General features: G+C 44.4%; 1 protein-coding gene across 1 annotated transcript in view; it reads left to right on the top strand.

Moving 5' to 3' along the window:
* Positions 1 to 12,655, top strand: part of LOC138275894 (kinesin-like protein KIF17) — a 1,877,333-nt gene that overhangs the window by 978,704 nt on the left and 885,974 nt on the right. The window contains exon 5 of the mRNA XM_069219138.1: positions 6,732 to 7,184. Coding sequence (XP_069075239.1) covers positions 6,732 to 7,184 — 453 coding nt within the window. The remainder of the gene's footprint in view (positions 1 to 6,731; positions 7,185 to 12,655) is intronic.

Genomic DNA, 12,655 nt, shown 5'->3' with positions numbered 1-12,655 from the left:
TGCCTTTAAAAGCCAATGATGGACCTACTTAGGCTCATCGCGCTCCGAAACATCTGACTTTCAAATATGAAATAAGCTAGTGTCAAGTTTTCACAAATAAAGGCTTTTTCAAGCGTGCGCAGTGCGATACCGCCTTTTTAGTAGTCAGTTCTCTCAATCTCTTCAACTCCTCAGAAGCAGCATCCAGGATACAGGACTGAACACGAAGTTCAAACGTGGAGAAGCAGAGACTCCTTTTCTGCAGCCGGTGACCTTTACAGCAAGCAATTCACTCAGGCCAGGTGTGGTTTAAATACCTGCTGAATCCAGCCACACCCAGTCTAAGTCACAGAGAGCCACACCCAGTGTGAGTCATAGGCATGCTGGAGGCTTGAGCAACACATGTCCTAAACAAGCATTGGTCTTTGTAAACAAGCATTAGTATCTGTAAAACATTCTTAGGGGTTTTCAACAAACATTGGTCCATGCAAAGGGGCAGATGATTGGCTTAATAGTTCTTTATTGGAGCACATCCAGGTTTGCAGGCCCAACAGCCACACAAGCCTCAGCCGATGTTTTTTTCCCAAGATCAGTAGGTTCTGGTAAAGCGGGAAGTGCAAGATTTGTTGAGAAAAGGAGCTATAGTCCCTGCATCCTTACACCCTCTGGAGTTACTCAGCAATCTGTTTATTGTGGTGAAGCGAGATGATGCACAGCGTCCTTTCATCAACCTATGAGAATTCAGTGGTTGGTTGGTATACCGCCATTTCAAAATGGAGAGGATTCATCTCCTTCGCGACTTGCTCTGTGAGGACGATTGGATGGCGCGCCTTGAACTGCAGGACGCCTATCTGAAGATTTCTATATTTCCACTGCACTGCTGTTTCCTTTAGTTTCAATGGAATGGTTTGGTTTACGAATTCAAATTCCTGCCTTTTGGACTTTCTTCTGCATCCTTGGTGTTTTACCAAGGTGATGAAACCCTTGGTAGAGCATCTCCAAGCTTGCGGATGTCGTCTAATTATATACCTGGATGATTGGCTTTTCATGGACCAGTGGCAGGCCAGACTGACAGATCATCTTCAGTATGAAATGTCTCTCTTGGAGAGCCTGGGTTTTCTTTATCAACACGAAAATGTCCATCTTGACCCTGTCTAGACAACTTGTCTTCCTGGGCCTCCTCATTGATTCGGTGGATAGTACTTTGAGTCTGTCATCTTCAAAGATAGCCAAGATAGACAAGGAATTGTGGAAGACTGTATCCAGGTCATCAAATTCATTGAGGCAGGTTGCCAGGATGGTGGGACTCCTTGCCTCATCAATTCAGGCATTTTTTCCAGGCCCACTGCATTACAGGGGCCTCCAAAGACTCAAAGCCTTCCATCTACGCAAAGGCCTTCAATACTTGGAACATGTTCCCTTCATACAGGAGGTCAAAGCGGAGATGAATTGGTGATTAGCACATATTGGGGCCTGGAAGAAGCACGCAATTTTCGGTTCCGACCCAGATCTGGTTATTGAATTGGATGCTTGGAGCTGATGGCTGGCTCATTCGTAGTCAGTTGTTTGACCAAAGATAAGGTGAACACCTGTGTCCTCCGAAAGATGGTCAACCAGTCAGCAGTGCAATAAAACAAATCATTTGGGGTGTCCCAGGTCTGAAAACCTGGCAGAGCTGGCCAAAGAGCTTTGGGAGTATTGCCTAGCCCCCAATATTTCGGTCACGGCAGAGTATCTTCCTGCGTCTTCCAACCAGATTGCGGACTGGTATTCCAGGGAATGGCCATGCACAGCTAATTACTCCACAAATTATATCATTGATGAGATCTTGTACGCCATCTTTGATATTATCACTGCAATATTTGCAATAGAATTATTGATAAGAGAACTGTGCATGGCAAGGGCAAGAGTTGTAGTTTCCTTAGGGAGCGAGTTATAGTTACTTGAAGGCACTCTAACTATAACAGCTGAATTTCGATGGCTTTGTACGAGTAAATTCAGAACCTAACTATAACATCCCTGTAACCTTTGTTATTTTCAGTGACTGTGTGTGTGTGTGTGTGTGTATATATATATATATTTATTATATATATATATATATATATATATATTTTTTTTTTAGGAATGTGTCTTTTTGGCTGAGGCACGATCTGTCCCCGCCACGCCCCCAAGAGGAAAATGCACATTAAAAAAAAACATACTATCCCCAAAATATTCAGAACTAGTAAATATTGTGAGGCAAGCCTCTACGATGAGCAACATTCTTGTTTTTTTTCACCAAGTTTTCTTTTCCCACAATGTTCAATGCATCCAGGTGTACCACACGAGACAGAGTGATGGGTGCTGATGCCTGAAGCACAGGGCTCAGGTGACTCTATTGAGCCTCTATGGGGTACGAGTCATTGATTTTTTATTTTTTTTGCATTTACTGGTAACAGAACAAAGCTCTGGCGGACACGTACAGATTATAGTCAGTGTAGAGAATAAGACACAACTGGAGTCGAATGAGCCATCATAAGTATAAGTCAAGGAGAAGGCAGCATGTTGCCGCTAAGCACTGTGTAAACAGAACCACATCATTGAACCATCCTGATGCAAACAAGGAATAGGAGAGGAAGAAGAAAGGAGGAAGAACAAAGAGCAATATGAGAGAGAAGAAAAATAAAAAAAAGGGGGGGGCCAAAGGAACACCGCAGCTTTCAAACCACCAACAGAAATGCAAGTAGTAATTAAATTGGCATTTAAGGGGAGCGCAACTACTACACACAATTGGTGGTAAGCGTTAGGCAACCGTATGTTGTTCGATGTTCTGGACTCCAAAAAGGATTGCGGGACCCATATATCTCTTGGTTGGGAACCTTCAGGCATAAGTTCCCAGTATATCATTAGTTGTTCCTGACAGAACGCAGCGCCCTGTAACCATTCATGGCAACGGGGAACTTGTTGTCGCCCAAGCACATCGCGACCATGCACTTAGCCAGTATCAGTCTGACCAGCCTCCTGTTGGCAGGGGGGATCTCCTCAACATATCCCAAAAGAGAAAGCTTAGGGGTGTGCGGCAACAGGAGTCCAGTCATCTCCTCAGTCGCCTGCAACACCTCCATCCAGTATTCTTGCAGTGCCGCGCCTCAGGAGCCAGACACCTTTCGCAGTGCGCATCAGCTTGAACTCCCATACTCTTCAATCTACGGGGCATATAATACAAGCAATGTCGAAAGTTGAAGTGAATAAGGCACAGTATATAGTTAGGGGACAGCTCTCTCATATGTGCGCAGCATCAATGCCACACGTCATCAGGAATGATTTTGCCTATGTCTGCCTCCCAGGGGGTTTTAGCTTTAATCTCAGCCTCAGACAACGCGTTCCGCATGCAAACATATAGACTTGTGATAAGCCTGTGCGGGGATTGCATTTGATATATAACTTTCAACACTTGGCATACCGGGAGCATTACACGGAAGCAGGGGTAGCGCGCGCGGAGCATGGCACGAATTCTGAGAAAGAATAAACGGTGCAGTGCAGTGTCATGCACATCACCAAGTGCAGCCTCCAAGGAGATAAACATCCCATCCGAAAACCAAGATACCAAAGTATTTTGTTGGACTCTCAAAGGAACTCACAGACTCGGACGTCTTCCGACAATGGCATGTCTGCAACATCTCGCACCGGCATCGAAGGCGCAAAGGGCTCACGCACACCAGCACACCACAACAGCGCAGACTAGGCCCTCGCTGTACAAGGCACAGTATCGACCCCTCGCGGTCTGGGTCTAATCGGGCCACCAATCACCTGTGCCAGCCTCTCAGGCACACTGCGTTGGACTCGGGAGCCAAGTGTGGCGGGTATCGTATAGGGTGCAGTCAGAAATGTGCAAAATGAGCCTGCGCGCGGTGATAATAAAGTTCTAGATCCAGGGCCGTCAAACCACCCAGTTCAAACAGAAGTGTCAGTTTTTCCCATGAAATCCTGGGCTGATGACTGGCCCAGGCCAGAGCCACAAGCGTGGACTTCTGCAGCTTCAGAAAGCTCATTGTAAGTACAAGATATAGATTAAGAAATATATACAGGAATTTGGGCAGAGTAACCATCTTCGCTATTGCTATGCGGCCGGTCAGCGAGAGCGTCAATGAACACCACACCTCCACCTTATCTTCCAACCACGCAATGGCTTTGCCGTAATTTGCTGACCAAAGCGTATTAATGTCCCTACTCAGCCAGATACATAAATACTGCACCGGGACATCAGCCCAGCCGAGGGGATATCTAGACGTGCACTGCACCGTAGCCTCAGACAAGGAAAGCACCACCGACTTGGAACAGTTGATGGTGATCCCAGAAATCTGCCCAAAGTAAACTATCTCATCGAGCAGAGTGTCAAGGTGCAGCTGCGGATCGCGAAAGTATAGGGCGACATCATCCACATACATAGAGATCAATATTGCACGCTGGTGAAATGCCAATCCCTTGTGGCTATGGTGCTGCCTCACTCGTGCCGCAGGTGGTTCCATTGCGATGGCAAAAAGCAGCGGAGAGAGTGGGCATCCCTGGCGAGGGCCCTAGCAATTGAAAAACGGTCAGAAAGTGTCCCATTGACTCTCAGCCGGGCAGACAGCTGCGAGTACAGCAGGTGAATCAGTTGAATTAACCTAGGACTCAACCCTGCCCTAGCTAACAAAGCAAACATATACTGTATGGCCACGCAAAAGAGTCAAAGGCCTCAGTGGCATCAAGGAACACCGTTGCAGCGCAGTCATCAGGATCGATCATGCGAGATATTGCAAAGTAGGTGCCAAGATTATACAAACTAGAGCGCCCCGGCACAAAGCCGGACTGACCCAGCAGTACCAAGTAGGGGAGCAAGGGCTGCAATCGGGCCGCAATAAGTTCGCCAGAATCTTATTATCTATTTTTATTAATGAGAGGGGCAGATATGAATCGCAACAGCATGGGTCTTTCCTGGGCTTCAAAATAGTCACGATAAGAGCCTCCCACAATGAGGCTGGGAGAACACTGTTCTCAAGTGCCTCAGCATAGACCTCCAGGAGATGCGGCGCTAATATATCTGCATTTTTCTTACAGAAGGACGGCGTCATGCCATCAAGCCCAAGTGCCTTATTGCCCGGCAGACTGGGTATAGCCTGGATCACATCGTCCACTGAGAAGGGAGCGTCCAGATATTGCCTATGTGAATTCTCAAACCACAGCAGGCTGATATCCTCAAAGTAGTCAGTGGCAGCCGCAGATCTCAGCCCTGAGTGCTCAGCATACAGGTCAGAATAGAAGTTAGTGAGGGCTTGCTTGATCTCCCCAGTGCCGGTATGCCGCACACCTGTCGAATCAGTCAGCTCTACAATATAATTACTTGCCCACGGCTTACGAAGCATTGCTGCCAGCATACGGCCGGCCCTCTCACCCTCACCATATCCCCTCGCCGTTTAAAGCGCTAATTTACATTTCCATAGGGCGTGATTATGCCCCCAGGGGAAAAGTTTTTTTTTTTTTTATTAATGGAGGGGGACAATTAATCGGCCCATCACCGCAAAGGCCAACCCCGCAAACAAACAACCCTTGTTGCCTAATGGTTTCCTGACTGTAGATTTTGCTGCGCGCACAATCCACAAGCAGGAAACTATTTCTGGAAGCCCTTGTTTGAAAGTGGGGACTCTCCCCTTTCAAACAAGGTCTCCCTTAACCCGGGGGAGGCTGTTTTTCAGCATTTGTCCCAGATTGGAACAGGAGGGGGCATTCACTTGCTCCTTTCTGCCTCTTCAGTAGAAGGGTAGTCAGGGGCTGATGGAGAAGCGATTCCGCGATGTTCCAGCTCTTACTGGAGGATCCAATAGAGCCCTTCCCAGTGCCAGCTAATGGCCGACACTCTATAAAGGTTAATGTAACTGCTAATTGCTTTGCATATTTTCTGTTCTATATTTGAAATAGTTTTTTTTTTTTTTTAAGTAGGGGGTTTAGTTTATTTAGCAACTGCAGCTTGTTTAGTATCACACATTTTCCTGAAAGTGGACTGTTAGTCAATTATGGTGATAGTTGTATTAAATAAAACTGCTTAGTCAGGCATCCAGCCTAAAGGGTTTGCTTTCAAAATAGGACAACCTTGGAGATATAGTCCAGAAAATGGGCCCAGACTGTGAAACAGTGCTATTTAGGCAGTACCTTTGCTTAATTTAATGAAAACCTGGAGTTCTAAGTGAAAGATGTAGACTTAACAGAATACTTACAACATGCTTCGGATCAACTCCATTGCTGTAGCCCCTGGAATTTGTTTGACTGTATCACATGCCGAAATCCGAAGGCTTAGAAAGTTCATATGTCTGCTGCATCTAGGGCACTGGGGAAATACTTGAATGGAATTAATGGATACTCTTGATTGTACAAATTAAGCTTCTGGGTTTTTTTGGGCATCAAAGAAAAGACAGTTCACCTCAACCCCTTGCCTTCTACTTCTGAGCCATCTTCTGCTTTACCTGTAAAGAGCATGTATGTAGCTCTTACAATATGCAATGTTTATCAATCACAGTTGGTCCTCTGAGTCAATATTTAGCTTTTGTGGAGGGTAATGCTATTATTGGCAATTAACTGAATCTGGTAAATATTTGCTTTTGATTGATATGTAAACAAAATATATTGAAAAAGTGTAATCACATAAGTGATTATTTATATCATAAAGTAATGTCAGTTTTTGAACAATGGAATAATTATAGATATTGTTCTTTTTTCTTCTGCTTTTTCTGTTTTAGATGACAAAGGAAAGGACTGGCTGCGGGCTGGCAAACTGAACTTGGTAGATTTGGCTGGTAGTGAGAGGCCATCTAAAACTGGGGCAACAGGGCAACGTCTAAAGGAAGCCACCAAAATCAACTTGTCCCTGTCTGCATTGGGTAATGTCATATGTGCACTTGTGGACAGTAAATGCAAGCACATCCCTTACAGGGATTCCAAACTGACTCGCTTGCTTCAGGATTCCTTTGGTGGCAATACCAAAACCTTAATGGTGGCCTGCCTGTCGCCCGCTGAGAACAACTATGAAGAGACTTTAAGTACGCTACGCTATGCCAACCGAGCCAAAAACATCAAGAACAAACCACGCATAAATGAAGACCCCAAGGATACGCTTCTACGAGAATATCAGGAGGAAATAAAAAAGCTTAAGGAATTACTGGCCAAGCAGATCTGTCAAAATGACTTAAGAGGTGGGTATAGTGAGTTTTTGTATATGTCTCAGCAGGGGTGTGGAATTCCTATTACCCGATGTTCAAGACTTATTGTTTAGAGACCAGGACATCACATTTTCATATTTAGTTATGTCCTTTAGATAAGTAGGCCCAACCCCCTGCAGCACAAACCCATTGACTGACAGTTCACAGCACCACATTATGGATCTGTGATAGAGCATTTCCTGCATTTGAGGTAAGATTGTATCCATTTCTTCATGCTGTTAGAACCTATATTTATGGTTCGTTAATGCTAAGCCTTTATTAATTGGGTGAGAACTGTAGAGAAATGATGCTGGGAGCTCAGCTTCCACTACTGACAGTGGTTCCAGTACAAAAATATGTAAACATCTGAAAAGCGGTACCTATAGTGCTCCCAGAATGCTCTCTCATTAAAGGCAAATATATAATTCTGAAAGCAAGATTGATGATTCTTTGCTTTCAAAATAAAATGTACACAAAAAAACAGAAACTAGCAGAAAAACACGTTGCTAAATGGTGAAATGTGAGGTAAGATTTCATTGAGGCATCCTTTAGTAAAATGTGTTTGATACATGCTAATATTAAAGCAATTATAATAATAATGATAGATTTGGGTAAAACCAGTTTCGAGAAGATTGTGGGAAACATGAAGATAAACAAGTATTAATAAAGACGTTTGGTTTGGCAGTAATTTCCAGTCTTTTGGTTTTGCCAATGTTTATATTGTTTTGAGATCGTTTTTGTCACATATTATTGATTGTGGGAGCTGCCGGGTCCTCACCAATGTGACGAAAACATTGGCTAAAACAAAAATGTTTTTTGGTCTCAAAAAGCACACATTGCCATAACACTCCCTGGAACTGAAGGAAACTAATTTGTGTGCCGGTGAGCTCCTTGTGAAAGACCAGACTGTCACTCCCAGTGAAGATGCATATTTGTAACATAAACCAAAGACTTATGAAAATACCAGACTGAATTATAGGCCTGATTATTACAAAAAGTCACAAATGTTCCTATGGTATATTAGTGCAGTTTTACAACTTTCCTCAATTCAAAAGTATTTACAGAAGTAGGCCTGGCAACTACATTTGTGAGCTGCATGTTTGCATGAGTAAATATGCATCCATATGTTTGCTCATACAAGGGTCTGCTCAAAGTTTCCAGGTTCGCTTTCCCTATAATACCTTGTTTTCCCATCCTAGAAAATGTTAAATTGGTTCCGTTGTCAGTAGGACAGTTCCAACTTGTCCCAGTGTGGGAAGAAATTAGAGAAGAGTTGGTAAGAACTATTAAGCATGCAGGTTTTTGGGTGTGCACAGACTCAAAAGGATATTATGACCCCGGAACTACCATTTCTCACTACTTCAGCTACTTTGAGAGCTCTAAATCAACAAGAACGCAGCCATAATTTGTCACCTAACTGCATGGCACCAAAGGGACAAGTGGATTTTTTTACAGGACAAGTTAATTTATGAAGCATCCCATCTAATTGACAGCCAAATATTTTATAAAATTTTGCAACCACTCTTTTTCACAAACTACTGTAACAACATTAGCGCCGTTTGCTTGTATCTTGCCTTTCAATGAGGTATATAACGCGTAGTTATCTTCTGTATTGGCTCTACTTTTCCATTCAGAACAGTCTTGCTATCAATGACAACCCCTTTATCCTTATGGGATTCCATCTTTACAGCAACAAAGGTGATCTCTACATCCCATGTGTGTCTTTTCATAGGACGTTTTTTGGCATGTGTACGTTCATAAGGTCACACCGGAGCAATTATTTGATGAATATTTTGTAAATTAAGTTCCCTCTCCTTTTGAACACCCTCCTGCCACACCATCACAGATTTCATCTGTACAGCCTTCAGTTTCTATTCCTGGTACTACCTATGATGAGACGAATAGTGTTGACTGTGTTATCGAACTCTGCATCCTTAGATGCCGCACAACTTCATCAGTATCAGTACTAATGCAGGCAAATGTTTTTTACTTCTGGATTTTTCATAGATTCAAATGCTCTTTCCCCACCTTCTATTTGAAGGTCATGTGTGCTTTATGGCAACCTTTAGTGACAAATCTGAAAGCCTACACATAGTTAGCACATTCACCTAATTAAAAAACACCCCAGTGCCAGCCAGTGAGGTGAATATGCTCTCAACACCAATCCCACTAGTTGTAAATGTTAGAATAATTCCTGCTGTGCTCAAGAATCCTGGAATACTCCTTCAACATTACACATCTTTAGTATTTTCCATAAATCATCAAAAATAGAGAAGCATCCAACATGTTTTGTTGCTGATCACTTTCTGGACGTCTAAATAGATACACTGTTTCAAATTTCGTTTCTAAAAACATGAGAAAAAGATCCTTTTCTCACACTACTTTGCAGCACATGTGTAAAACTCTCCACTGACAAGCACGTGTGATGAGGAAAAGCCCTGCCTTATGGACTTGCATTAGGAGAGCTGCAAATATTACCTGCCCCTTCTGAAGTTTCATGGACGTTTGTGCCTCATGATGGCTTGTAATGGCAGTTTGCCTCCGAGTCAGTTCTTTATTCTGTCTTATGTGACTGGGTTTTTAAGTTACTCTTGGTGTGTTTCGTGCAATGTCTTTACAGGCTGACAAGAATGTTAAATATTTTTTCCAACCTCTCTGAGGCTTTTTCCCTAATAAAGTCTAATCTTTTTTTATCAACTGACCCTCATTTGACATTCTGCTTCAGACACCACAGGGTATGTATGGTGTGTGTTAGACCTGTCACCCTCTGGCATTTTGCCTTCCCCCTCCACTTATTCTGACCTCGTTTTTGATGGTATTAGAACTCCGCACAATTTACTACTGCTAACCAGTGCTTCTGTGCTCAGGCTCTCTCTTCTAAACATGGTACAGTTAGCTTATCCCCAACTGGCATACTTAATTTACTTATAAGTCCCCAGTACACGGACACTACTTGTGCCTGTGTCCTGTAAATGAAAAGCTACTAGTGGGTCTGCAGCTCTCATTGTGCCACCCACTTAAGCAGCTCTTTAGACATGCCTCAGAGCTGCCTTTGCAGAGTCTGTCTGTACAATTTTAAACTGTCATTTCGACCTGGCAAAATAAACCTTTTGCCTGAGCCAAACCTTCCTTTTTAATACATATAATTCTGATAGATACATCTACCAGTAGATTCTTCACCTTTTAAATACCCCCATGCGCCAGCATTTGACTGACATTTTTTCTCTCTAGCTCTCCACGTCGACAAGGACGTAACAATAGCACGGCTCCGCATGCGACTCCGTCGGACATCATCAGAGCCATAAGAAGTTCTTTCCGGCGTGCTGACATCAGTTCCCTTTTTTCTGTGCCTTCGACATGGAACGGTTTTTCCTACCTCTCTGTGTTGGTTACACTGTTTCGAGGGACAATGTCTCCACCAAAGAAGTCAGGTTTCAAACCTTGTCAGGAATGCGGAGGCCATATGTCAGTTACGGATCAGCATGAAGATTGTCTGTGATGGCTTTGCTTTGATCATGATGTCGGGGCTTGTGCTTCGTGTCAAAGCATGAATCCTAAGACTCTGAAGGAGAGAGAAGCAAAATTATTCTTGGCCAAGGCGAAGAAGGTCAAGCGAGGCTGTTGCAGATACTGGCCTCGGGCGGAGTCGCTGTCTCATCAGTCTTCGAGGTCACATGAGAGGTGACGATGTCATGGTTCCCGGCATTTGTCTTCTCAAGAAGTCAGTCCATGGCCTCTATCTCCTGCTCCGAAATCCCAGCACCGATCATCTTGGAAAGTGAATCCATGGCCTCTATCTTCTCCTCCTTCTCCGAAGTCGCCTGAAGGTTCCCCGGCGCTGTCCTTATTGGAGATCCTGGCGTCACCTATGACTCCAGTGGCGCAGTTTTCACCAGTGACTCCGCCTGGATCAGGAGACTGACGTGGTCACGTCGACGTCGGGAACTGCCAGACCTCCTCAACAGGAGCAGGAGTATCCTACTTTCCCAGCTCCTGGGACAGACCCAACAAACTTTTAAATGCTATGTATAGCATTTTCATGAGAGCAATGACTCCCTCTGGTGTGCCGACTGGCCCCACTGGTCCGTAATCCTTCACCTTTGGAGGTTTCCCAGTGCCATCTAGGCAGGCTCCGTTCCTACCCTTTATGCAGACAGCCCAGTACCCCTGGTCTTCGACACTGCTGAGGAAGAGGACTCCTTTGCCGACTGACACTCTACTCCAGCATAAATGGATTCTACATCTAGGTTACTAGTACCAACACCTGCTTCGCCTGCACCGCAACCCACGAATATGCGGGTATATTCTCTTCTGATGCCGCTTCTGGAGTTGAGGTTGAGGTGTCGTAGGGAGGCTTTAAGACTTCCAGAAGAGCAATGATATTTAGACTCACATCAGGATCCTGAAATGGAAGAGGGTGAAATTTGTATACCGTCTCAGGAGTTTGGATGCATAGATGTGGCAAGTGGTTTAGACACTTCCCCAGAGTGGGATTTATTGCCTCCTGGGGCATACCTCCACCTGAGGTTACATCTTACTATGGGGTAATGAGAAAGGTGGCTGAAATGTTGGATTAGCCTCAACCGACAATGTTGAAATCGAATTTACTAACAGAAGTCCTTTATTTATCGATGTCCACTTCAGAGCCTTTATTACCATTCAATGAGGCCCTGAAGAAGCCTGTGTCGGCTCCACCGGTGTCTAAATCTATTGTCAGGAGATATAAAACTGCACCAAGAGATCCTGGATTTTGAAGTCAGCATCCAACACTGGAGAGCTTGGCGACCCAGGCTTCTTGTTCTTCTAGATCAGCCCCTGGTTCCTTTCCAACGACTCCTGTGGATAGAGAATCAAAAAGAGTGGAAAAATCTTCCAAGAAGATTTTTTCTTCTGGTAGCATGGCCTTGAAATCAGTGAAAGCAACATGTCTTTTAGGCAGATACATCCATGCTTTGATGGATTCAGCCAGGGATCTGATTCCTAAGTTGCCGCAGTACGTGCAATGCCATTTTGTCAAACTTTTAAATGACAGTCAAGCTGCAGCAAAGCAGGTTATACAATTAGGCCTTGATACAGGGAATTTGGTGGCCAGAGCCATGGGAACTTCAATCACTACTAGGCGTCACACCTGCATGAGGGGCTCAGGGATTTCCCCGGATGTACAGTCAACCGTTATGGAAATGCTCTTTGACAGATCCAGACTTTTTGGAGCCAAAGCTGATTCAGTCTTCGAAAGATTTAAAGAAAGTAAGGCAACGATTAAATCGTTGGGTCTTCAGTCCCTTTCCACAAACTACAGACCAATGTTCCCTGTAAGGCGCGCGCGCGAGCGCGCACGCACCTTTCCTTCCCCCATCGCGCAGGCCCCTTCGGCAAGCGCACACGTTAATAAATAAGCCTTTTAGAGCGATATACGTGCTCCCCTAAGGCAGATAACGCTCATACTTGAATCTGGATTGAAGTGA

This window comes from Pleurodeles waltl, chromosome 2_2 (genome assembly GCF_031143425.1).
Source record: "Pleurodeles waltl isolate 20211129_DDA chromosome 2_2, aPleWal1.hap1.20221129, whole genome shotgun sequence".
Taxonomy (NCBI): Eukaryota; Metazoa; Chordata; class Amphibia; order Caudata; family Salamandridae; genus Pleurodeles; species Pleurodeles waltl.
Note: the sequence above shows the minus strand (reverse complement) of the source record. Positions and strands in the feature narration are given on the sequence as shown.